At 41.5% G+C, this 23,124-nt stretch overlaps 1 protein-coding gene across 2 annotated transcripts; it reads left to right on the top strand.

The window, feature by feature from the left end:
• The first annotated feature begins 373 nt into the window (after positions 1-373).
• On the top strand, positions 374-23,038 carry WRNIP1 (WRN helicase interacting protein 1). Of its 2 annotated transcripts, XM_030480932.1 has the most exons (7): positions 374-938; positions 9,830-10,021; positions 11,041-11,285; positions 15,468-15,697; positions 20,730-20,885; positions 21,711-21,790; positions 22,266-23,038. In XM_030480932.1, exons 1-7 carry the CDS (start codon positions 402-404, stop codon positions 22,530-22,532), a joined length of 1,707 nt encoding a protein of 568 aa, XP_030336792.1. In that variant the 5' UTR covers positions 374-401; the 3' UTR covers positions 22,533-23,038. The 2 variants fall into 2 exon arrangements, with proteins under 2 accessions (XP_030336792.1, XP_030336802.1); XM_030480942.1 differs by lacking the exon at positions 21,711-21,790 and having other exon boundaries at positions 389-938.
• The last annotated feature ends 86 nt before the right edge of the window (positions 23,039-23,124 follow it).

Genomic DNA, 23,124 nt, shown 5'->3' with positions numbered 1-23,124 from the left:
TGCACACCAGAAAGCCACAGTGACAACCCTGCACTGCCCTGGAATTGCAGAACACAGGGATACTGCACATCCCAAATAGATTTTTCAGCATCATATGTGAAGGTGGCAAACCAGTAGCATGGGCTACAGACACAGCTATGGGCTTACGGGCATCTGACTACGAGGAACTGGCAGAGGAACGCCCTGGGAATATAGGGGCAGAGGGGCGGGCTCCCCTCTGTCAGTGAGGACACTGTCCCCTTCCTCCCATCGAAGCCTGCGGTGGGAGAAAACGGCACCCACCTCTCCACGCTGCTAGGGGCGGGAGCGAGGCCGGGCGGACTACAGCTCCCGAAGGGCTGCGGGCGCTGAGGGCTGGCGGCGTCGCTTCCTGCCCCGGCCCCGCCGCGTATCGGCTCCCAATGGAGGTTGCTGAGGAGGAGCAGCTGGTGCGGTGCCCCGTGTGCCTGCGGGAGCTGCCCGGCGCGCACATCAACTCGCACCTGGACTCGTGCTTGCAGGCTGGGGAGGGCGAGGTGGACCCGGGCTCGTCGACTCCCTGCAAGCGGCCGCGCATCACTGCCGCCCCATCGGGCAGCCAGGTGGAGGGGCAGCCGGACGAGGCCCGCCCGGCCACCGTCTTGTCCTTCTTTCACAAGGGCCGCGGCGCCGGGCAGAGCCCCGGAGCTGCCGGCAGGAGGAGCGGAGCGGGGCGGGAGGAGGCCGCCGCAGTGAAGCTGGAGGATGGAGGCTCGGCGGGTAGCGGGCCGGCGCTGTGCGGGGCGAGCCTGGCGCAGAAGCTGGAGGGGAAGCCTCTGGCCGAGCGGCTGCGGCCGGACACGCTGGGGGAGTACGTGGGGCAGGAGCGGGTGCTGGGAGCGCAGACCCTGCTGCGGTCCCTGCTGGAGTCACACGAAATCCCCTCCCTCATCCTCTGGGGACCACCGGGTTGCGGCAAGGTGAGTGGCGCCGCCGGGGCCTGCCGCCGCTGCTTCCTCTGCCCGGACGAGCGGCGACTGCCACGGGTGCGCCCCGTGTTGTGGGGTTGGACGCTCAAGCCCTTCTCTGTTCCATGTGGCTCTCGAAGCTGATGAGGTTAAAAAGTGGGACCTGTTTATCTTCGAACTCGCCCTTTTTTTCCCTCTCTCTTCTTGGTTTCTTCTGTAATGGCTTTACATTAGCTGATGCCCATTAGTTTTCACTTAGATTACAAAATACACAACCTGCCTCCTGGATGAAAAAGAAGTGGCTCAGCCCCGCTTCAGCCCCACTCCCTGTAGCTTGCACTTTGTTTACACAGGCTCCTGTTGGTTTCAGATAACTAAGATTTTGTAAACTCCAAAACCGTTACCTAAAATGCAAGCTGTGTTTTAGGTAATTTAAAAACAGCAACAAACAGGATCTGTAAAACATCTAGGAAATGGGATGAGATACCAGCAGATTACTACAGCACGGTTTGCAAGAGCAGGTTTTGCTTTAGACACACATTCTGACCCCTGACAGAAGGCAGTGGTATGGAGGGAAGCTAGCGCTGTGGCTATGCATGCAGTACCAGGCACACATCTATCTTCACACACATGCTCTGAAACTGATGGGTCTTTGCAGGATCTGACTGATGTACTATCTTGTTCTGCCTTTTTTAAGATGGCAGGGGCAGAATGGTGAACCCCAAAAGGCACTGTAATGACAGCAACGAAGGGATCCACAGTTGTAGTGAAGGAAGGACCAAATACCTCAGGTGTGGTCAGGAGGGAGCACTCGAAAGATCTTCCCTTCATTTTGTCCTTTTCCTCTGTATTTCAGATTGGGGGTGGCAGGGGGGAAGCTAAGCAAGCAAAGTACATGGTTATCTCTCAGTCTAATGTGTGCACAGCGCTAAGTTTTGCATACTGTGTATATATATGCTACATGCGAAAGCATGCGTGGGAAATCTGGGACGGGGAAGAGAATGACTAACACTAATGATAGCAGAGAAGTTGAGGACAGCAGCACCTTGTTCTTCTCAGCATTCTCACTTGAAGATAAAAAGAGACTATGTATGGTATTTAATAATAATGCCAGGTAGTCACAGTTGATAAGGAGCGGATATGAGAATAATTGATAGATGAGTATTGTTAGCAATGACCTAAACAGGTTGTTTAGGCTAGATAATGTACACCTGAAAAGGAACAGCTGGTGAGCTTTAATAATTGCCACTTCCTTTAAAATAACAAGGTAATATCAGAAAGAGAGGTGTCAGGGGAGGTAAGGGCTATTCCTAAAAACTCGATAAAGGGGAGGTGGATTGTTGAAAGCAAGATGGCCAGAGAGAGAAGTAGAATTGAATTCTTTAATAAATTGGAATCCACCTGATTGAATGAATAACATGTTCAGGGGCTTGCCACTATATTTGTTGATACTCTTCTACCATTGGTTTCTTTTTGTGTGTGTCAACAGTGTGTGCTTGCTCTTTCTTGGAGACCTTTTTCCTTAGAGAAGAATGCTGTTATAAGTATAGTGGTAACAAATCTGAATTTGGTGGTCTTTGAGTTATGATCTGATGAACTCATAATTTTTTGGCTATGGAAATGCTTTTTCATGAGTTTGTGACAGCTTATGCTTGTGGTTTACATCTTCTTTAGGAACCTTTTGTGATTTTGGATAAGAGCTGATCTGTTTTACGCCTGTGATGACACAGGTTTCACTCTCTCATGATCTGTCTTCCTCACCCATATGCTTTATGTGGAGTTGTATTTAGTAAGCTTGCTTCTCACAGAATTTAAATTCTACTGCTCCTCAGTCATCTGATTTGCATCAAGACTGTGCCTTTTGCCCCATCAAGGAACACTTCCACGATTTATCGGTTACGTTTTCTCTCTCCAAGTACTGAAGTGTTGGTTGGGTAGCTCATCTCCTTCCTAGGTTACTCCTTCTCAGCAAACAGTCTTGAAGCTACATGCTTTCTGCTAGCTCTCGATAGACTATCCATTACTGTCTGAACCAGCAATTCTTACTGCAAAAGTTGAAGTCTCCCTTTCACCTATACTTATCAGTATTTCTAGGATGGTGCTGGAGTATAGTTTCATCTCGGGCCTTCTGTCCTGTAAATCATATTGTCTGTCTTGCGTAAATAGCTGAAAGTTCTATCTTTTACTTGAGTGTTATTTGTTAAATTCCTGTCCTTACAGATTTAACATGCAAGGTGACATAGTCCCCCTAAAGATGGAAAAAGAAGTCTGTGATTGCCTGCCTGTCTCATTCGCTTACTGTTACGTGTATAACGTGTCTAAGAAAGCATTTCATGAGGAAGTAACCTGTGAGGATGGACAGATGAAAGGGAAGCCTATTTCTCTTCTGATGGGAAGATTCACATGACTTAGTGCTTGAAAGTTGGAAGATCTTGTGAGGGAGAAAGAAATAGTCTCACTGCCTCAGGACCTGTGGTTGGACTGATAATCAAAACCAACTTCTGTTAAGTGCAGTCTTTTTCAGTGGGAGAAATATTAAGAAATAATTGCATGTTACATAGCTTCAAATGTAAAAATCTCACATGCTAAGTTAAGCCCATCAAAGAAAATAGCCTTATATTACAGGGTAGGTGCTAAAATAAGAGTATAATTAGGTATGTTGGTCTAAATTCAGAAGTGCTGTATAAGATAGTCACAGACTCCTTAAACCTTTTCACAATCTTGCTACCCATGGAATCGGGTTATTGCAGCCTATCTATGTCTTCTTCCATTTCTACAGCCAAGTACTGTGCTAACCGATCCTTCTTTTGAAAAGGGTAGAGCAGGATTAGGTAAAAAAAAATATAATAGCTGGAGATGGAATTAATCCTTGGGGCCAAATTTCAAATTAATCGATGTATTACTCATCAATCTGAACCTTTATAAGAACTAATAGTTCAGCAGATGTTTTCTAAACAAGAAGAGATTAATCTTGAGCATTAAACTGCTATAAATGCAGTATTTCATATTTTAGGTCAAGAATACTTTTGGAGAATTTTTATCATGAAAGCAATAAAGCACAAGTACCTGAGTAAAAATACATGTGCTTTGTACTGCTCTGCCCAAACTGATTTCAGCCTCAGTTGCATTTGAATATTCAAGGAAGCACAATCAAAATTTTAAAGACAAAATCAGGGTACTTCTGGTGTAAGTTTATTTTTTTCTGAGTTTCCATCTGTATTGAGTCATCTTATTTTAAGGGAGCATGATCTTTACTTTAAATTTGTTATCCTAATTTCTTAGGAAGCCAAAGTGTTCTAGGTGAAAAGATTTTGACTCTGTTTTTGTTTTTACTTTTGTCACTATTTAGTGTTGAACACAGGAACATATTTTCTGCTTTTAAGAAGCTGACCAGACACAGGCCAGAAGAAACGCTGCCTCAAAGAGATGCCATGGTTATTAACTTAGAAACAGTTACCTTGTTCATCCTGACTATGCAGATTTTTAAAAGCCTGTATGAATCCTAGTGTAATCTGAGTAAGCCGTACTGTGATTTATGACACCTTAATACAGGGATTTAGATTTTTGTTTGTCTGCCGTGGGGCACCAATTTTAGTAAAGAGTTAGCAGAGGGGACACAGCGAAACTTGAGCACTGAATAATTTTGCTGACACGGATATGGTTTAAGCCTTATAAACCTGAACATTCTGTATTTAAAGACTGTAAACATACCCTTTTACATTTGCTGTTTATCAAGAAAAAAAATGTAGGCAGCAACCTACAAAACCCTACAAAAGATAAGTCAAAGAACATTCACACATGCTTTTCTGGGGTCCATATCTGCAGTCTAGTACTAAGGTAAAATATGCCATGTTGATATGAGCGCACAACATTAAAACCCTCAGTAGGTGGTCTGCAGTTGCTATAAAGTCTCCACTGAGTTTATATTTTATTTCTAGGACTCCCTCGTATTTCTTTTCTGTGGTGGTTTTTTTTGGTTTTTTTTTTGTCATTGGAGATTTGTTATATGACACGTTGAAACACAGACAGCAAGTCCAACTTATATATTTTGTTTCTTGCATATTTATCATCCATTCCTTCCACAGTTTTCCATTTTGCTGATTCAAGAGATAACCTAAATAGCTACTTGATTACTTGAGTATATTTCATCTGCTCTTACTCATGTGGCTTGGAGCCTGATTTGAACTATTTGAAATAGTAAGTTCCTTTGATTGATTACCATGAGATTTTTAACTGAGAATGCATGACGTCTTTTACAGTAGCATAGAGTGAAAGTCCAGAACAGCTCTGAAAATGGGCTTGTCTTTGCAGTTACCTGGGAGAAGTCTTTGAATACAGTATGCTTGATTTTGCTTATGCCAGTCTAAATCAAGAATTACTTAGGGTAGCTCTGTAGGAGGAGAAAACTGTGAGAGAAAATACAATTGTACTTACAAAGCAGTTAGAATATAAGGAGGCAAATCTAGATGCAGCAAGCGGAGGCACTGCTCCATCTCAGTAAACATTATGCAGTGACCTTGCGTCTGTTTATGCTTGGTCGGACTTGGATTCTGTAAGTGTGATAAACCACATGCTGTTGCTGTTGTTCAGTGACACCGTACTCCTCTAGTAGTCTCCCAGTGGGCTATTTGGGGTGTGAGAAACCAAACAGGATGGGTAAGAATAGCATCTGCCCTTATATAAATGCCAACTGCTGCCACATTTGATTGTGTTTATCTCTATAGACAGTGTCCCTGGGCCACGTCCATCAGCTATCCTGACAGTTTCCTTCAGACACAGCATGGCTCATCTCCTGTGATGCAGTGTGGTAGCTTGAGGTCAGCTCAGCAGTGTTGGGTAGGACAGACCCCAGCTTTTTAAGCTGCATCCTGGGAACTGCTCCCCTGGCTGACATCTGAGGATGCTGGTGCTGTTGGTGTCTCACTGAAGGCAGTGAAATAGATAGTAGCCTCTTGTGACTGCTTGTCAGCCACAGTATGGCCCTAATGCCCTCAAAAGGAGGATTGAGGTTGAGAAGAGGCAACACCATGTATAAAGATACAGAAATCCTGGCCAGAATAAAGGAAGAGGGGAAAAGCACAGGGAAAGTCATGGTCAGAGGGCAGCAGAAAAAAGCAGGATGCCATATAGGCTGACAGTTTTTTGTCAACGCTGCCGCAAACATAATTCACACTGTGGTTTGCTCTGGAACAAACCAGCAAAGTTGCTTGCTGGGGAAGCATAGATGCCAACTATATTATCCTGCTCAGGACTAATCCATGTTGCGCTGCAGTCTATGCACTAGTGCAGATCTGTGTCAATTCTGCTTTGGTCACCTAAACATAGCACGCTGTACAAGCTTCCAGACTTGTTGGGAGAAGCATGTATGTTGGAAGGGCCCATCCAGGTGCCAGGACAGCTTTTGCACCAGTGTGCTCCTGTAAAGTGTGCTATGAATGTCAACTCCTCATGAAAAGGCTGTGAGAGGTGAAAAGGGCTGTGAGGCTGGACCAGAATGACTTCAAGCTGTCCTGTGCACCTTGCAGGAACTCTCTGACATGACTGCTGAACACAGTATAGGTGTAAGCTAAGAGACCATGCATTTTCTGTGACTGACATCTACAACAGCAGTTTTGCTGAATTTATGTAATTTAAGAATGAATAAGGAAAGTCTCCATGAACAGGCAACCATAGATAGATCCCTAAACCTGGTCTACCTGATCTTCCACCAGAGTGAGGTAAGAATGACCTCAGGTTTCACAGTTAACTTCTTGACTGAAGTCTTCTTGACTGTGATGTGACCATATAGGCTAATCTCTTCCCAATTTTTTCAGTTCCACTTTCTGAAGGGAGCTAGGCAATACTACTCTTTATTCCTGGAAGGGTCTTTGGTGAGTTAATGCAGTTTAATTGCCTGGTAAAGAGATGCAAAAATGCGAAGACCACCTTACAGTTAATGTTAGTCGTTGAACATCAGAATCAGTAGGACAGACTTAATTTATACTTGCTTTTTACTGTTTTCCTCCAGCCATTGGTGTGTGGTTGCACTGATGAGTGGCAACACAGAGAATAGGGAAATATGTTACACTCAAAGTTGCTTAATCAAGGAAACTTGTGGATACACAGAAAATTCTTGTCTCCTAGCACAAACATCCAACTAAGCACAACAACAAATCAATTGACTTACTGCTCTGACAGCGGGAGGTGTGTGGAGCCAAGCATACTTTGTGAGTTACTGTTATTTCATCCATAACTCGTGTCAAAACCTGGAAGAACTGGGAACATAGTTGCCGGGAGTGAGCTGAGTTTTTGTTTTGCTATTTTTTGTTTGGCGGGTTTTTGTAAATCTTGGAGAGTTGCAGCCTTTCGGAAAGAATATTCTCATTCGGGCTGACATGAAGAAGTTTGCAGGATGGTGGAGGAGAGTTTTCGTAGTTAAAGAGTTTGTGTAATGGATCTGGAAATAAGTGACTATAGGCTCAATTCATTGGTGAGTAATGGTTCATGAGTTTCTTGGTGGATATGTTTCCATATTTCAGAATGGCCTTACTCTATATCAGATTTTCTGTTTTCTTCTTATCCCTCAAATACAATGCTCCTGAATTTAGGGAGAGAAACTAGGGGTTTAACTTATGGGTTGCGGTTCTTCTGTGCTAGTGCCTTTGTGCTTAGGCTACCCTGCTTAAGTCTCCACTGGGTTTTATGTTCCCTAGGTTGTAACTTGATAGTAACAGAAAGGGAGAAAACAATGTAGCATGTTACTGAATTTTGCTTGAGGTGGTAGGAGAAAAATCAGCATTAAAAAAATGGAGCCTATGGAAAATAAAAGGCTTTCAGAGGAATAGGGAAAGTTCAACCTGTATGTGATGGGCAGTTTGACTTGCTAAACGACTGTGCAGAACAGAAGGAAGAGGTCATGAACATGCCTGTCCATGTTGAGCACTGCTTTTGAAAGGCAGTGTATGTTATCACAACCTTTGTTGACTCAGAAGTTGGCAGAGTGGGAGAGGTACGTGCTGGTTGGGAGCTATGCAGCAGTTTTCAAGTAGATTTTTGGTCTCATAGTAACTTTCAAACAAATCTATTTGCATTTTTTTTTTTTTTCCCCTTAAATTAGGAGTAGAAATATGGACTTCTCTGCATATGTTTAAAAACAATTCCTGGCTGCCTTTTTGAAACAATAAATCTATTTGTGACTTGGTGAGTGAGGGCTGGGATGCAGTATGAGCTACCGGTTCAGCTGGAGCTACAAGAATAGCCACTTTATTATTCACCACCACTTTTAGAGAACTAAGAGGTACATTTTTCCCTTTTCATCCTCAGATTTGATATATTGGGGGTTTCCGTGCTTTCAGTGATTTTTCAGGCAGGGGTACGTTCTGAATCAAGTCCCTTTTGTAAGAAAAACACCAACTTTGGTTTTATTTTGATAGCTTAGTTTCAAAAATAATTTCACTTATGGTTTTTGCTTTCCCACATCTTCCTGATTTCTGCAGGCTTTGCTGCAAATGCAACATGTCTTTCCAGTCTTGTCTTCCTAGCAATATAAGGAGGGGAAGGACTGGTTGGTTGAGCTCCAGGGGATAAGAGAGGATCTGACACAGGGTGTGAGTCTTGTATTGGGATGTGAAATGGCACCTGTTCTGAACACAATCAGGAAGCCCTTACTAAAACTAAAGCAAGAATAAATAGTGACACATCCTCCCCCTTAGCCTCCTTTTTCCCATCTTGGGCTGGTTGCCATTCCAGGGATGAGGAGATCCATTAAAGAGACACAGCAGTGCTGCAAACACCACTGGTAGCTATGTAGTAGGTGGTTGCTTCTGCAGCCTCCCTGCAAGAGGATCAGGTTAGCAGCACCTGCTGCTTTAACCTCAGTACTTGGAATATCTTCTGAAGTGGTTTGTCAGCACCTGTCCCTCTCCTCATCTTCTGAGGCTCTCCTGTCTTCAGTCTTCCAGGGCGGCTCGTTTAGAGTGAGCTCAGTGGCAAAATGGCCTGTTTTTCTCTAGCAGTACTTTCCAATGGAGATGCACTCTGCTTGGGACATGCAGATGCACCTGCCTTTACTCAGGTTGTGAAGGAAAGTCTATAAATTATGCCTGTGATGTGTCTGGGTGTAGTAAACCTGCCTGGGAGGTAGTACCGAGGGTTGCTTCTGTGCTTTGGTGGACCTAGTGAAATTCTTTATAAATAAATTCTGATTTGCAAAATTTATCTTTAAGGAAAGAAAACCAACCTAGCTGCTTACTAAAGCCTGCCAACGGTTTGTTAAGTCGGCTGCCTTTTACTTCCTTGGGCCAGAATTTGATTACTGTTGATTCTTTAAAGAGTTATGTTTTCTTAAGTATGCATATAATTTTTCAGTGCTTACATTCTCATGCTTTTGTAGAGAACTGCTGTCTGATTAATTTCATTTTTATCTGCAGTAGAAATAGGAAAGGCTTTAGTTAACAACACTGTGGCTTTTTATTTCTTAAATGTGGTTGCACTGTAAACTCTTCTGCAGGTGTCTTGGTGTAGTCCAGCTCTTTATCTGTTCACATATTCTGTAGACAGAATATCTGCACAGTGAATTACAGGCAGCCCATCTCCTGTGACAGAAATGTATTTGGCAAAGAGTTCTTCTTCCATGGTAAAGGAGACAGCTGTCATTGCTGGCCTTTTCAGTATTGAGACTGAATAGGTCTGGTACGTAAAAGTGCAAGCATTAGAAATGCAGCAGTGGAATTGGCAGCTACCTCTAGCAGGAAGTTTTTAAGTCTTCTGTGTTCTAGAATGGCATGAACTAAAATACTTTATAAGCTGTCAACACTATCCCTTATGTCCAGAATATGTAGCTTTGTTCTTTACATACTTCCTTCAAATGAGTACTTTCTGTGACCAAAAAGATTTTATAAAGCTTTGTCCTATTGCTGTTTCAGACTACACTGGCACACATCATAGCCAACAGCAGCAAAAAGAACGGCACAAGGTTTGTGACACTGTCGGCCACCAGTGCCAAGACAAATGATGTTCGAGATGTCATCAGCCAAGCTCAGAATGAAAAAAGACTCTTCAAAAGAAAAACCATACTCTTTATTGATGAGATCCATCGTTTCAATAAATCTCAGCAGGTATTGTACTACACTGCTTTTTGAAAAAAGCCTTTGCCAGCACTTCTGTAAAATTTTCCCCCTTTAGCTTAATACGGTAGCTTACTTTGGGCTTTTGATTTTAATGTTAAGTATTTTAGTAGATGAATTAGGGAGAAACATAAAAATGAAATTTCATAACTAACTCCCAATCTATGTTTAATTATTGTGATTCAAAGATTTACATGAAAGGCTGAGGTATACTTATAGTTGACTTACATGCCAAGCTTTATATGAAGTTTTTCTGAAACTTTATTTCTGCAAAGTCATGTTAGTAATGCTTTCTACACACCTCTTCATTTCAGCCTCCACTGTGGGGGTAGCACTTTGCATTACCTTTAAAAAGGTATGGAATGTGAATGTGCATGGGGTGGGTATGTGTTTTAATGTTGTCCCTTCTCTGTGAGAAGAGAAAAATAAGGCATGGCATGGTACTTCAGGATAACACATTGCTGCAGCCATCACTTGGGTGTTTGGTTTTTTCCTTTTTCCTTTCCTAGGTATAAGTTTTCCTTAGTCATACCACAGAAAGCTTGAATTCTGTACTACAAGTTACAGTTTTTATATTGAACTATACTGCAATCTTCCTATAGTTTCCTGAGCCATGCTGTAGAATTACGTAGGGAATTGTAGCCCTAAAGGTGAAGTAGCCCTATTATTTGTTATATGTAATAAGACAATTTCACGATATCTTGTTTGCCAAGCAATAAACCAAAGTCACAAAAATAAACTAAAAATTTGCAGATTTTTATGCTGTTTCTGGTAGAGTCATTCTCAGTACAAGTGTGAGTTATTAAAGTGAACAGCCCATAATGTGCTGTGTGTATGAAATTAAATCATTTAGATAGCTGAGCAGATGAGCTGCCTTGTCAGTGAGGTTATTTGTCATACCAACAGGGAACCCAAAGAATCAAGACACAAAAAATGCAGCCTACTCACATGGTATGTTTCAGATTCTCATTGATGGACATCAGCTTTTTCTGCTTCCCTCCCATCCTCAGGACACTTTCCTTCCTCACGTTGAGTGTGGGACGGTGACTCTGATAGGAGCAACCACTGAAAACCCTTCTTTCCAAGTCAACGCTGCTCTTCTGAGTCGATGCCGGGTGATTGTCCTGGAGAAGCTCTCAGTTGAAGCGATGGAGGCGATTCTGATGCGGGCTGTCAGGTCCTTAGGGGTCCAGGTTTTGGGCCAGGGTGACCAGCACAGCAGCTCTGCAACTGGCAGCAGCAGTGAGAGCTCAGAGTGAGTACTTTATGGGCTGCAGGGTGTTAATGCACACAGCCTGAGGAATTGACTGCCTGCCAGGGAGAGAATGAAGCAGTTGGGGGGTGGGAAGAGAAACCCTAGCCACTTCTGATAGTAAAGAAAAAAAGTGGCAGCATATGGCAGGGGCGGGGGGTGACAGGAGAGAGAGAATTCAAAGCACTGGCTTTCTCCATCCAAAACATAATCTCACTGTCTGGATTAGGAGAGAGTTGTATACTTGGATCTGTAGCTCCTGACTCACCCTCCTAGGATATTTAAATCTGTTCTGCTGCTGAAGATTTGCTGAGGAAGCCTCTAACTGTTTATTTTTCATGTTCTAATGTGTGTTACTTCTTGCTAGTGGTTGTAAAAGCATCAAGTTATTATTAAGTGGTGGATGGGGCATCCCCTCTTAATTTAATTTGGAAGTGCCTGACGAAAGTTTGTTGTTTCCTGAGAATACTTTTTTTTTTTATAAGATCAGGAAGGAGTCTACTGTTCTTTAGCTGCAGGATGAGTCCTGTGGTATATTTTATGGTATGCTGTGGGGAGAGGGGGCTGTTGCTGTGAGGTGTTAATAGATTGTTTTAAGAGAGACTTTTTTTTCTCAGCTCCTTGTTGCCCAAGCCACGTTAAACATTTGGGAGAGTTCTAGAGAAAGCAAGGTCCAGATTTGTCTGTAAAGGATGTTATCTGCCTTCTGAAATGGCTAGCTGGCAAATAAGAATAATGCTTGGTACTGTGCTACTTTGGTGCAAGTTATTACACTTGATGTTGTTGCTTGCCTGTACTTCTAGTAATTTAGTGTGTTGATGTGGTAATTGGGTGGGTGGTCTGTATGAAATAAGTGAGAGGGAATTGAGTTTGTCCTTTAGCTTTATCACGGAATGGAAGCCATAAGAATTGCTAACCTGAACACTGCGGTCAGGGCAGGGAAAGAAAGCTATTCCCTTTTTATTTTTAGGGTACACTGCCTCATGGTTTACTCATTTGTAGCTTTTACATATTGCGGTAATGTGAATTTTAGAAGAGAGGCCAGTACTGCATGTCAGCCTTAATGTAATGACACAGCTGTGGTTGTGGCTACACCCTAACTGGGGTTCGGAGACTTTCCTTTCTGTACAGGATTAAAGTACAAGGCATAGTTTCAGCTGCAGTTGTTTGGGTTTGGGTTTCGCTAGAGTCTCAGTATCTGTAACCCTCCGTTAGCTATGGATGATTTAAAGAGCCCAGTGCGGTGCTTCATCAAACTGAAAGAAGTCTGGCAGGCAGACTGTCAGACTAGCACAGTTTCAGAAATCTATCCATGGAGAGAGAGGGCCCCACTCCAATGGCTAACATGGGAGCCAACCGTTTAAAAATAAAAATGAGGTTCAGAATTAGGAGCGTTTGTTGCTGTTGTGTGTTAAGTCTTTCTTGGCTTTCCTGCCACTATCGGATTCTGGTCTGTAGTTAATACATACTGTTGCTGGTGAGTTTGTCTTTTTATAAGCCATCCTGTCCCTTGCTGTGGTTCTGGTTTTGAGCTCTTTATTAATTCCTTGCTTCAGTGTACATACCATTTCTGTTCCTTCATTCCCCCTCCACCTACTACTCTGCAGGAGCAGCTGTGTCTTGTCTTTTACCCCTTCACCTCTCTGGCTCTAAGAAGCAGAGCTTTCATTAAATGCAGACAGGTAACTGTTCATGTTGTCCTGGGGAATTAATGAAAGTCACCAGTTACAGTTGAACTGGTTGTTCACTGTGCTAACCTTTGTTCCAGAGTTGGAAAGCGGCATGTCCACTTTAAAAATGATGCAGAGATCTAGCCAGAAGGCACAAGAGATGTGTACATTGAATTTTGGATTTGATTTCACATGTGAGTCTCCCATCCCAAACCGTGGAAGTGTAGTATGAAGTTGTGAATGTGCTGCTTGGCTTCAGTTTATCACTGAAGTATCACATCACTTGTCTGATATGATGGCTGATCTAGATGAGATTTTGAAGAGGATGATTCTTTGTGGTCTCTTCTCTTACCTTGAGGAATAGGTGAGGGTGAATCTTCTCTAGTCTCTCCAGGCATCTTCCATGCTCGAAGAGAATGCAGCCATCACTGAGTGACTCAATAGGTTTCATCATCTCTGCACTCCATGCGCGTGCAGCAGTTATCAAAAGGAAAGTGTACTCTACCCAAATGTCTTTCCTTATATTTTCTTGGTGGCTTTTTCTTATCCTGATTTTCCACCATTGCCGCAGGTCCCTGATAAGGTTAGGTCACCTGGCTTCTGTTTCATCCTGCTGTGGCCTCTTCTTGCTGGAAAGCTAAACTAGAACTAGCAGGTGTTACCTACTTTATATGGTATGTCTATGTATGTCATCATGCTCATAAAGCTGCTTTGACAGTTTTTGTATTAGTTGCTTGATTTCATTAGCGTAAGATGTGCTTTTTGTTATATTTTCACCACCTTCACTGCCATCAAATTGTGCCTTTTAAAGCCTACAGCAAATTAAGCTGAAAGATGGGGGAATGTGAAAGGAAGAAACATACTTGTGAAGAAGAGAAGTAAGGAAAAGTCAATGTTGAATATGCTTTATATTGCTGAAACTTTGCTTGTGCTTTCTGCAGTTTTACACTCAGTAATAGCACAAACTGTACCAGCTCTACACTGATACACTACACGTGTACTGTGTTAGTGATGGAGGAAATAAAATTCTTCTTTACTTGTTTTTTTATTTTTATCATTCAAGTGCTGCCCTCAGGAGTGGTATCTCTAATTCAAGTTGAACAGTAAACTGGATGGTGGATTAATGTATTTGAAGTTAGATAGCACAGAAGGCGCTATCAGAAGAGGGAAATGAAAGGATCCCCAGTTTCCTGTTGGCAAGCGCAGATATCATGCAGTTCACCTTATTAGTGGCTGTATTGCAAGTAATGACAGGTTTTGAATTCACTGGTTTGTAAATCAGAGTGTTGAAGATGGGCCTCCTTTGGGTGTTCACTGTTCAGTATCTTTCTGAAAATTCTTCCCTTTTTGGAACATCCATCGAATTTCCTTGCAGGAAATAGAGTTGCTGAGATGAGAGGCAACATTCAAAAACAATGCCGTAAGGTAGTGAACAATGCGTATCATACTGCAGTATTTCAGGTGTAGAACTGTATTTGCCTGTAAAAGTGTTGCAGTCTGTTGAGGAGTGAATATGTGAGAATAATTGCACTGAGAAAGTAAGAAAGTAGTGATTTATATTTGAAAAAGAAACATTGGGTACTTTATCTCATGTTCTGCTTGTTTATTCTTAAATCTTTCATCATACAGGTTCTCCTTGCTTGGACTTCCTTCTATTTACTCTCTGATATTGCTTACACTCTTTTGTCATTGGTTCAAACACTGAAGTGTTGTACAGGTTGTCTGGGTACTTCATCATACATTTCATGTTGGTTCTTGGCACATACTCTTTTGAGGGTTTGGAGATGAGGAACTGGAAGAAGGATTTATTATCCTGTAGTGGTAGTTTTCCATTCCTTAAGCTCAAGTGAGTGATGGATCCCATGGTATCCTTTTGGCTTGTTTATGTTTTTGTCTCCAAGTATCGCCAGTTACAAGTACCAACATTGAACATTGGCATCCAGTGGGTGTTCAGTGTTAGTTTTGGAGAGTCCTAGATTGAAACTGAAGAGACAGGAATATAACTCGACTTTCTTGCCCAGCTTCTAATTGGCAAATAAATGGCAAATATGCTCCGAGTCCTCAACTTTGTTTGGGACAGAAGACTTCTTAGTTTCTTGGAAGCACAGTACCTGACCTTTAGCGCACTCAACTCTTCCTTTCCACTTGCAGTTGCTGAGTGCAGTTGTGGCTATCAGTGTGTGGAGGCCTCAAGCACATGGTATTCTCTGGAAACAGCAACCAAAGAGTTTAGTCCTTGCAGGTGAAGCCTTCATTTCACTCTGTCCTGCTGGTGTATCCAGAGTGTTTGGTCAGGGTGCAGCATTGTTTGGTTTTGTTCCCTGCTGATGGAAGTATTATTAGCAGGATATCTGTGTGTAGTGCCTGCCAGGTTTTTAAAAACAGCCTTTGCTTTCTTGTTAGCTTCTTTCATTGCATATAGAGAAATCTGGTGCCTGTCTGTAGTGCTGAGAGGTCAGTGTTGCTTCCTGATTTTCAAGGAATTTGATAACACTATGTGCTTATTTTGTTGCAGATTCCCAGTGTGCATAGAGGAGAAAGCTCTAAAAACCCTAGCCTACCTTTGTGATGGTGATGCAAGGACTGGACTGAATGGACTCCAGTTAGCAGTTCAGGCCAGATTAGCAGTGGGGAAGACCACTCCTTTGAATATTCCCAAAGGTGGTTCTGCAGATGGCATTCTGATAACAGAAGAGCATGTAAAGGAAGGGCTACAGCGATCTCACATCTTGTATGACCGAGCAGGTGAGTGCCTGATACAGTTTCTGCGGCGCAGCGTTCTCAAGAGCTGATAGCCTCTATAATTTCTGTTTCTTCTCCCCCTTTCATACCAACTCCTCTGGTGAAACAGTGGTTGTACTGAAATTTGGCTTAACAATTAGTTTTCCTTTATGGTGTAGCAGGCTCACCCAGAAATTCCTTCTGAAAAGGGTTTCCTTTTACTGTTTAGGAAGCGTGGGTCAGCTGAAAGACCTTTGCTGCTCAGCAAGCGGTTGCATGTGAAATTATTTGTTCTTTAAGGTTATTAGAATATTGTCTTTGAGGGTTGCAGTGCAAAGAGGAAGAAGTAATTAGATGAGGTGATTTGGTTTTGGAGGGTTGGAAATCTTCCATTGCACTTTGAAAGTCTTGGAAGTGCTTACATTTGCAACAATGCTATGTGAAAACCCGAACAGTTTGCTTTATTTTTAGAGTTGCTTTTTAAGATGATGAATTTTGTAGCTTGCTTAGGGCAGGTCACATAAGTGTAATTGCATTTAAGGCTTCCTAATGTGATAACCACTCTTGCTGCATTAGTGACTCGGTAATGTGAGGCATCGCAGTAGTTGGTCGCTATGCTATTTTATCTGAGAGTGTTAAAAATCAGAGAGTGAATTTTAGAGATTAGGTGAGTCCCCTTGAATGCATATGCTAGTTCTTCAGCAATACCTGAATCACCATGCACTGTAGTATCAAATGATTATGCCGAGCAGTATTTGGAGAACTGATTGACTTTTGTTCTGCCACTGTGTCCGATACGCTCAGTTAACTGTCACTACTCAAAATCTGCTAAGAGATTTCTCAAGGTTGATTGTAACACATATGCCTGCTTGCAGCCCTCTTGCTACAAAGAGGAAATGATGGCTCATTGTCAGGAAAGTCAGCTGGGCAGATACTGATAAGATGGCAGCTGAGAAGTCAAGAGTAGGCAGGGGGAGGGAGAGGAAAAATTTTATGGGGTCTGTGGCAGGAAGAATTCATGATTAGGAGGAAGCGGAAAATCTGACCGGTTTGCTGGTGCGAGTCCCATCATGCGCAGTGCAGGTCCCTTGTGCACTTGCTGTCGCCTTGTGGCTGCTGTCACACAGAATTCTCTGCTAGAGATAGGACAGAGTGCCTCTTCCTGAGGCTTATATCAAGTCTAGGTAGCATGTGGCAGTCCTTTCTCTGTAACAGAAATCCTTCGAGCTCTGTGTAGTGGTTTTTTGTTTTGGTTGGTTTTTTTTGGCAGAGATTTTCAGAGAGGGGTGGGAGCGGTTAAAATTCTGTTTTTCTTGATTGTATGAATGCCAGAGAGCTTGCCACAGATACTGGCAGAGTAGCAGGTTGCCCAAGTACATGCCTTTTACAAAATTCCTCTCTTTCGTGAAGTAGTCATATCTTGGCTGACTGCTTTTGTCCATAGTAGAGATTGCTGTTTGTTCTTTCATGTACAAAGGGCTTGTGGATAGAGGCTACTACATAAATAAAGATATCTTTGTAGCATGTTTTAGCTAAATCACAGTTGTGGTGGTAGAATCTACAGTCCTCTAAAAAGTGTTTCAGCCTTAAAAAACCAGAGGAACATGGTGCTGTCTAATCGTGATAGCAGCAGCATACATCGGAGTGTAATGTGTTCATGTAGAAAGCACCTAATAATTGATTAGTGTTTAGTCAGAGTTGTGTAAATATGGAATTTTGATTTCATATAATTATTTATTTTTGGTAACCGTCTTCAAAAGTTGCCAGATATGTGTAGCTGGGCATTCTTTTATGTACTTTCACCAAGTAGTCTGGGAAGGAAATTATTCATAATCCAGCCAATAGGCTATTGTTCTGATCTGCATGCAAACACCTAAAGGCAAGATCTTTGCACAGATAATTATGCATTTTAGCTGAAAGGACAAAGAAACAGCTCTAGTCAAATTTCACTGCCAGCAGCTGCCTGCAGCCCTTGCAGTGAGAGAGGAAACAAACTCTTTAGTCATATTTTAGCTTTGAATTGCAGTTTTTAAAATTTTGATTTTTGGAGAAAGTTATGCAGCAATCAAATTAATTAAAGTTTAACTGCAAATGGACAGCAAATATGTTTTTAAGATAGAGTTATGTTGTCTCTTCTTCCTCTTATGTATTGTGTCTCTCTGCTAACAGTGATTTAATAGCAAATACCAAAGATAAATATCAAAATAATTGAAGGACTTTGTCTCACTGTCTATGCGGTAACATAACTTCAGTTATGGTAAACATACTGTTACCACTTATGGTAACATAACTACCAGTTATGGTAAAGACTGGGAATGTGTTAAGGTGAGGTTAATTTTTCTGTAACCTGGATCATGGTTGTTGCTTCCTTTCTATGGAGGAGGAAAGACAAGGTGTCTCGCGCCATGATATTTTTTTGCCAGCTTTATTGTTTTCTGCTGGAGAAGTCTTTTTATCCATGTTGTTGCTGTAGTCTTTATTCCAAGGCTTTCTTCTGTCCTTTATTGATGAGCAGTTGATGTTTACTTTTGGCGAAGATAGAAAATAATGTGAGATGGGGATGTGATTTTACTTTTGCCCACTACCTGATAAATAGGGATTGCTTAAGGAGTCAAGATATTAATTATGGTCAGTGAATGATGCCTTTTCCCCATCTTCTACCAGTAAGACTTTAGATAAATCAATATCTTAAATTAAGTGGAAAAGTCTTCGTGAGTGCATAAAGCAATTTAGGGGAATAAATCAACAAGATTTATGCATCTGTATGCATTACACACAAGAAAATCCTGTGCTCCACAAAGCCTCTTGTGTAGTGTCTTGTTTCTCTTTAGAAGGGTATTTGCCTTTGTGGAACCTGCATAGAGAAAATGCATTTTGAGTCCAAAAACTCGTTAGAGTTTTGATTTCAAGAGGTATCTGGGGTGCAGAACAGCAATGATATAGATAAGTTTGCATGTGTGTCTCTCAACTGAATCAATAAGGCCAAAATCCCTATGTTGGCTAACCAGCCTGAGAGACAGAGCTAATAAGTAAAGGTCTATAAAAAGTTCTACTTTCTTTTTTTAACTGCTTCTGGTGTCTCTCATAGAATATATGTAAACTGTACCTTTAAAAAAGAAACATAAAACATCTTTGTCCAATGCATGTAACTGTTTTTTGCCTTTGATTGAAACTGCATTTAAAGTGCAGTTGCAGTTTTTCTGAAATCCTACTCTAGTGTGTAAGTATTGTCATTATGTTGATGGCTTGGTCACCAGCATTAGTTTTGTGAGGAAGGAGATAAAGGGAGAAAGCTGTTCCCTTTATCGGCCTACATACTCTGAAGTCTCTTGCAGGTATATATCTCTAGACCCAATCTATCTGCTGGATTCCTTCAGCCTCTTCAGCTGGTATCCCCAAATATGACACTTTACAATAGCCCAAACAGTGTATAAAAGTACTCCAGTAAAAAAACTCTAGGTGAGTGCAACTTCTAGAGATATTTAAAGGCCATCTTCCTTACTTTTAAGAGACCAAGAGACGCCTCTTCCAACAGGACGATGTGAGTTCAGCTGCTTGGGTTTATTGCTACTAACTCAAGTGTTATGACGGAGCACAGACATGCTGTTTGTGTTGGCACGAGTAATGACTGCATACCACAGGGCTCTTTGTGTGGAGTCCTAGCAAAAAATAGCTGCCTGCCAACCTGCATACACCAGCAGCGCGTGTGTTGAATTCCCCGCAGAACCACACTGCAGCATGGACAGTGACGCAGGAAGATGGACCCAGTTTCTGACCTGGGAAGTGGAGGTCTTGCTGGGTATCAAAGGAGCAGTTGCAGTGGTATCTGGGCTTTGGTTTTCAAACTCATACATGCAGCCTTTTATTTTGCAGGGTTTACAAGTGACAGTGATGTGTTCTGATTCGGCCCTCAGGCTGTAAATCCTTTTAGCCGTAGGAAGAAGAGAAATATTAACAGATGGCTGTGCATGCAGCCAGTTGCCTTTATAAGACACGCTTAGCTGTGAGCCAAGGAATGCCAGGCACTTTAAAAAAATAAAAAGGGAAGATTATGTGGAAAGTTTCACAATATTGCAGCAAAATACTCTTACAAGTTTGATTAAGAGAAATGCATAAGAATCAAAACCAGCTGAAGAGAGAAAAATTGCAAGCAGGAAGGGTCTCATTCAGTATTTGTGATGTTGACCCTCTATTAACTGTAGCCCTATAAGATCTGTGAAATGGCTTTGTTTCTCCTTGGAGTCCATATCTGATTGTATATTAAACTTTAATGTAAAAAATAAAATATATATTCCCTGTAATCCGTTCAGTCTTCCCACTCCCTATTAGCAGTCTGGCATTTCAGGGTTGGTTTGTTTCAGCTGCTTACAGTTTCCAGGACCCTTCCAGTAGGGCAGGTGCCCACAATTGAACTCGATGTGTCTTAGGGGTTTGCCAGGATTATGTGCTGCAGTCCTGATCCTCCAGATTGTGTAGTGTGCCATCATTGTATATCTGCAGCAACATTTCATGTTTTCCCTGTATAATACAGCAAACCCATGCTTGATTTACTGCACTCTTTATTTTTGAGTTTTAGTTGATATGAAATTAGTTTTTCTAAAATACCACTGGTATATAGTACTGGATTTCTTCGATTCTTCTGTTGTCTTCTTAGAGCTGTGTGCCGTGTCCAAAAGCAATGGTCAGTGGTTTGTATGTGCTCATACTTTACTCTTTGTCAGTTAGGAGATATTTATACAGTCTTCTTAACTGCTTAAAATACTTGAAGGAAGGTTTGCCAGGGTACTAAAAACAAATTGTTTTCCTTGCAATGTTTAAAAAAAACACCCTCCTTTTCATCTGCAGTTACTTTGTTATGCTTATGTAGTTAGTGGAATGATCCATGTGGCAAAGCACGAAGGTGTCGAAAACATTAAATGAATGCCATAATTATGTATACATAAAAAGAACTTGAAGGTTATGTTTTCCTCTTGTAATCTAGTAAAATATATTCTGTTCCCTTAAATGCGTTTCCTCCTAACAGTTTTCTGTATGACTTCTCTCCCATTCTAAATAGGAGAAGAACATTACAATTGCATCTCTGCCCTGCATAAGTCTATGAGAGGCTCAGATGAAAATGCTTCCCTTTACTGGCTTGCTCGAATGCTTGAAGGTGGTGAGGATCCACTCTATGTGGCAAGGAGGCTGGTGAGGTTTGCAAGTGAAGATATAGGTCAGTATTCACAGTATTTCATGTTGGAATATTATGTTGAGTGAAGAGCTGTCTGGCTTCTGGTTTTCAAAAACTGGCTTTGAAAAATAAAACCACCCCAGAACTGCTATATGAAAAATAGGTACAAAATGCTGAAATGCTCCATATCAAACAAAAACTTTGTATGTACAGACCTACACATGAAAAAAATATTTTTGAGGTCAGGTTTTGGCAATGTATTAATACGGATTCTTCTAAGCTCTGGTATTTGTTACTCTGGTCACCAGTAAACTTGTGTCACAGAGTATGTGTATTTCAGGGATGTCTGGTTTTTTTAATGACTCTGGAAGGTGAATGCCTACCCTAACTTGCAAACCTCAGACTGGCTCCCTAGATGTAAAGGCATCTTGACACCGGCTTACCCAAAGTAACAGATGCAGCAACACTTTTAGCACATATGTCAAGGGTGAAGAGTTATGAGGTCTAGGGACGTTATGTCTATATAGCAGTATTTCCCCATTTCTTTCTCCGTTCCAAAAAGTGAATTATACACGGGTAGCTACTGCTCAGGCTGCCACCATGTGGCGACAGATTCAGTCTGCAACTCATACTCATGACTTAGACCTTTTTTTTTTGGACGAGGAGGGAGAGGGTGGAAAGAACAAGGAAGGCTGTGGATGGAGTGAGTATATCTTATGTACTGCAAAGTATTACGCAGAAGTTCCAGCATCTGAGAAACAAACTTTGAAATGTGCATGGATAGCTTTCCATCTTACAGAAGGAAAAAAAAAAAAGAGAGACTTTTAAACTGACTTTAATCTACTTTTGTCTGATCCCTTTTTGTAGGGCTGGCAGATCCTCTGGCTTTAACACAAGCAGTTGCTGCTTATCAGGGCTGTCACTTTATTGGAATGCCAGAATGTGAGGTAAAGGCTTCATTAATTCACTGATTTGAAAGTACTGCAAACTAAAACTTATCTGTAGTTATAAAAAGAAACAGCGATTGCAGGGACAAGGTGAATTTAGTTACTTGATCATTCAGCATGTCCCTTTTTTGACGAGAACGTCGTAGCTCTTGAAATAGATGTTGTAGTTGGAAATAAAATTCACTGCATATTTATTGTTAAAATGTTAACTAATGTCATTTTCCTCTGTCCATTTTTTTCTTTGTTATAAATAAAATAATATATTCTGATACTCTAAAGTTGCTATTCTTTTCCAGTAGTGAAAATCATTAAAAGCTGTGGTGTTGTTAAATAATAATGCTCAAACTATAGTAGCAGGCAGAGATCAATTTAAAAACATAATCCCTGTCATGCTACACAAACAACCTGAGTAACAAACCTTTTCCCAAGCAGCTTAAAAGAAGACATTTAACATTTTCCCTTTTCTTGTTTCCAGGTGATTCTAGCACAATGTGTAGTGTACTTTGCCAGAGCGCCCAAGTCTATAGAGGTGTACAAGGCATATAGCAATGTCAAAGAATGTCTGAGAATGCACACGGGACCTCTGCCTCCTGTTCCACTGCACCTGAGAAATGCCCCAACAACGCTCATGAAGAACTTGGGCTATGGCAAAGGCTATAAATACAACCCCATGTACAAGGAACCTGTAGAGCAGGACTATCTACCAGAAGAGTTGAAAGGAACAGACTTCTTCAAGGAATGAAAAACATGACCACCTTGCTCAGAATCGGTTTTGATTTTATGACTCATACATTTGTATTGGGATGGAAATTCCCCTCAGTCTCAGCCATCTATTATCATGGTTGAAAGTATTAAGTCACTGAGCCTTTCAGATACTTTCTTATCCTTCTGTTTTTACGGCTGTTATTCTGAAGGTGTTTTGTAAAGAATTGCAGTTAGGCAACAGAGAATACAAAAGTAAGCTTTATCAGTATAGTGATGTCACCCTCTGGTTCAAAGGAAATGGAGAAAAAGAAAGGCTTGTGGTTTTGGCTCTTGCTGTGAGACAAGGGGTATCATTGTGCTGCTTTTTAAAATCAGTATCTATCTGCTTCAGATTTTGAGAATGTTTATTTTCTGGAAAAGTAGTAAATTGTATCCCCTCTGCTAAGATACAGCAAACAAAATATAATTACAGTGTAATTCTTGTTCTTACGATGTTCCAGAGACAAATTTTGTACAAAATTGATTAAACCCATGAAGTTGTTATACGTAGTGTCTATGCATTTGTTTAAATATTTGTATGACAGTGTTGTGGTTTTTAAAGTTTAATGTTCCTTTATCATCCCTACTTT

Source organism: Strigops habroptila, chromosome 1 (genome assembly GCF_004027225.2).
Source record: "Strigops habroptila isolate Jane chromosome 1, bStrHab1.2.pri, whole genome shotgun sequence".
NCBI classification, from domain to species: domain Eukaryota; kingdom Metazoa; phylum Chordata; class Aves; order Psittaciformes; family Psittacidae; genus Strigops; species Strigops habroptila.
The sequence above is the reverse complement of the archived record's forward strand: the minus strand, read 5'-3'. Positions and strand labels throughout refer to the sequence as shown.

Excerpts from the sequence above, each read along its gene's own strand:
- WRNIP1 (XM_030480932.1), top strand. The coding sequence starts at position 402 with ATGGAGGTTGCTGAGGAGGAGCAGCTGGTGCGGTGCCCCGTGTGCCTG. Across the intron at positions 11,286-15,467 it reads AGCAGCAGTGAGAGCTCAGA|ATTCCCAGTGTGCATAGAGG; the intron begins GTGAGTACTTTA and ends ATTTTGTTGCAG. Across the intron at positions 15,698-20,729 it reads CATCTTGTATGACCGAGCAG|GAGAAGAACATTACAATTGC; the intron begins GTGAGTGCCTGA and ends CATTCTAAATAG.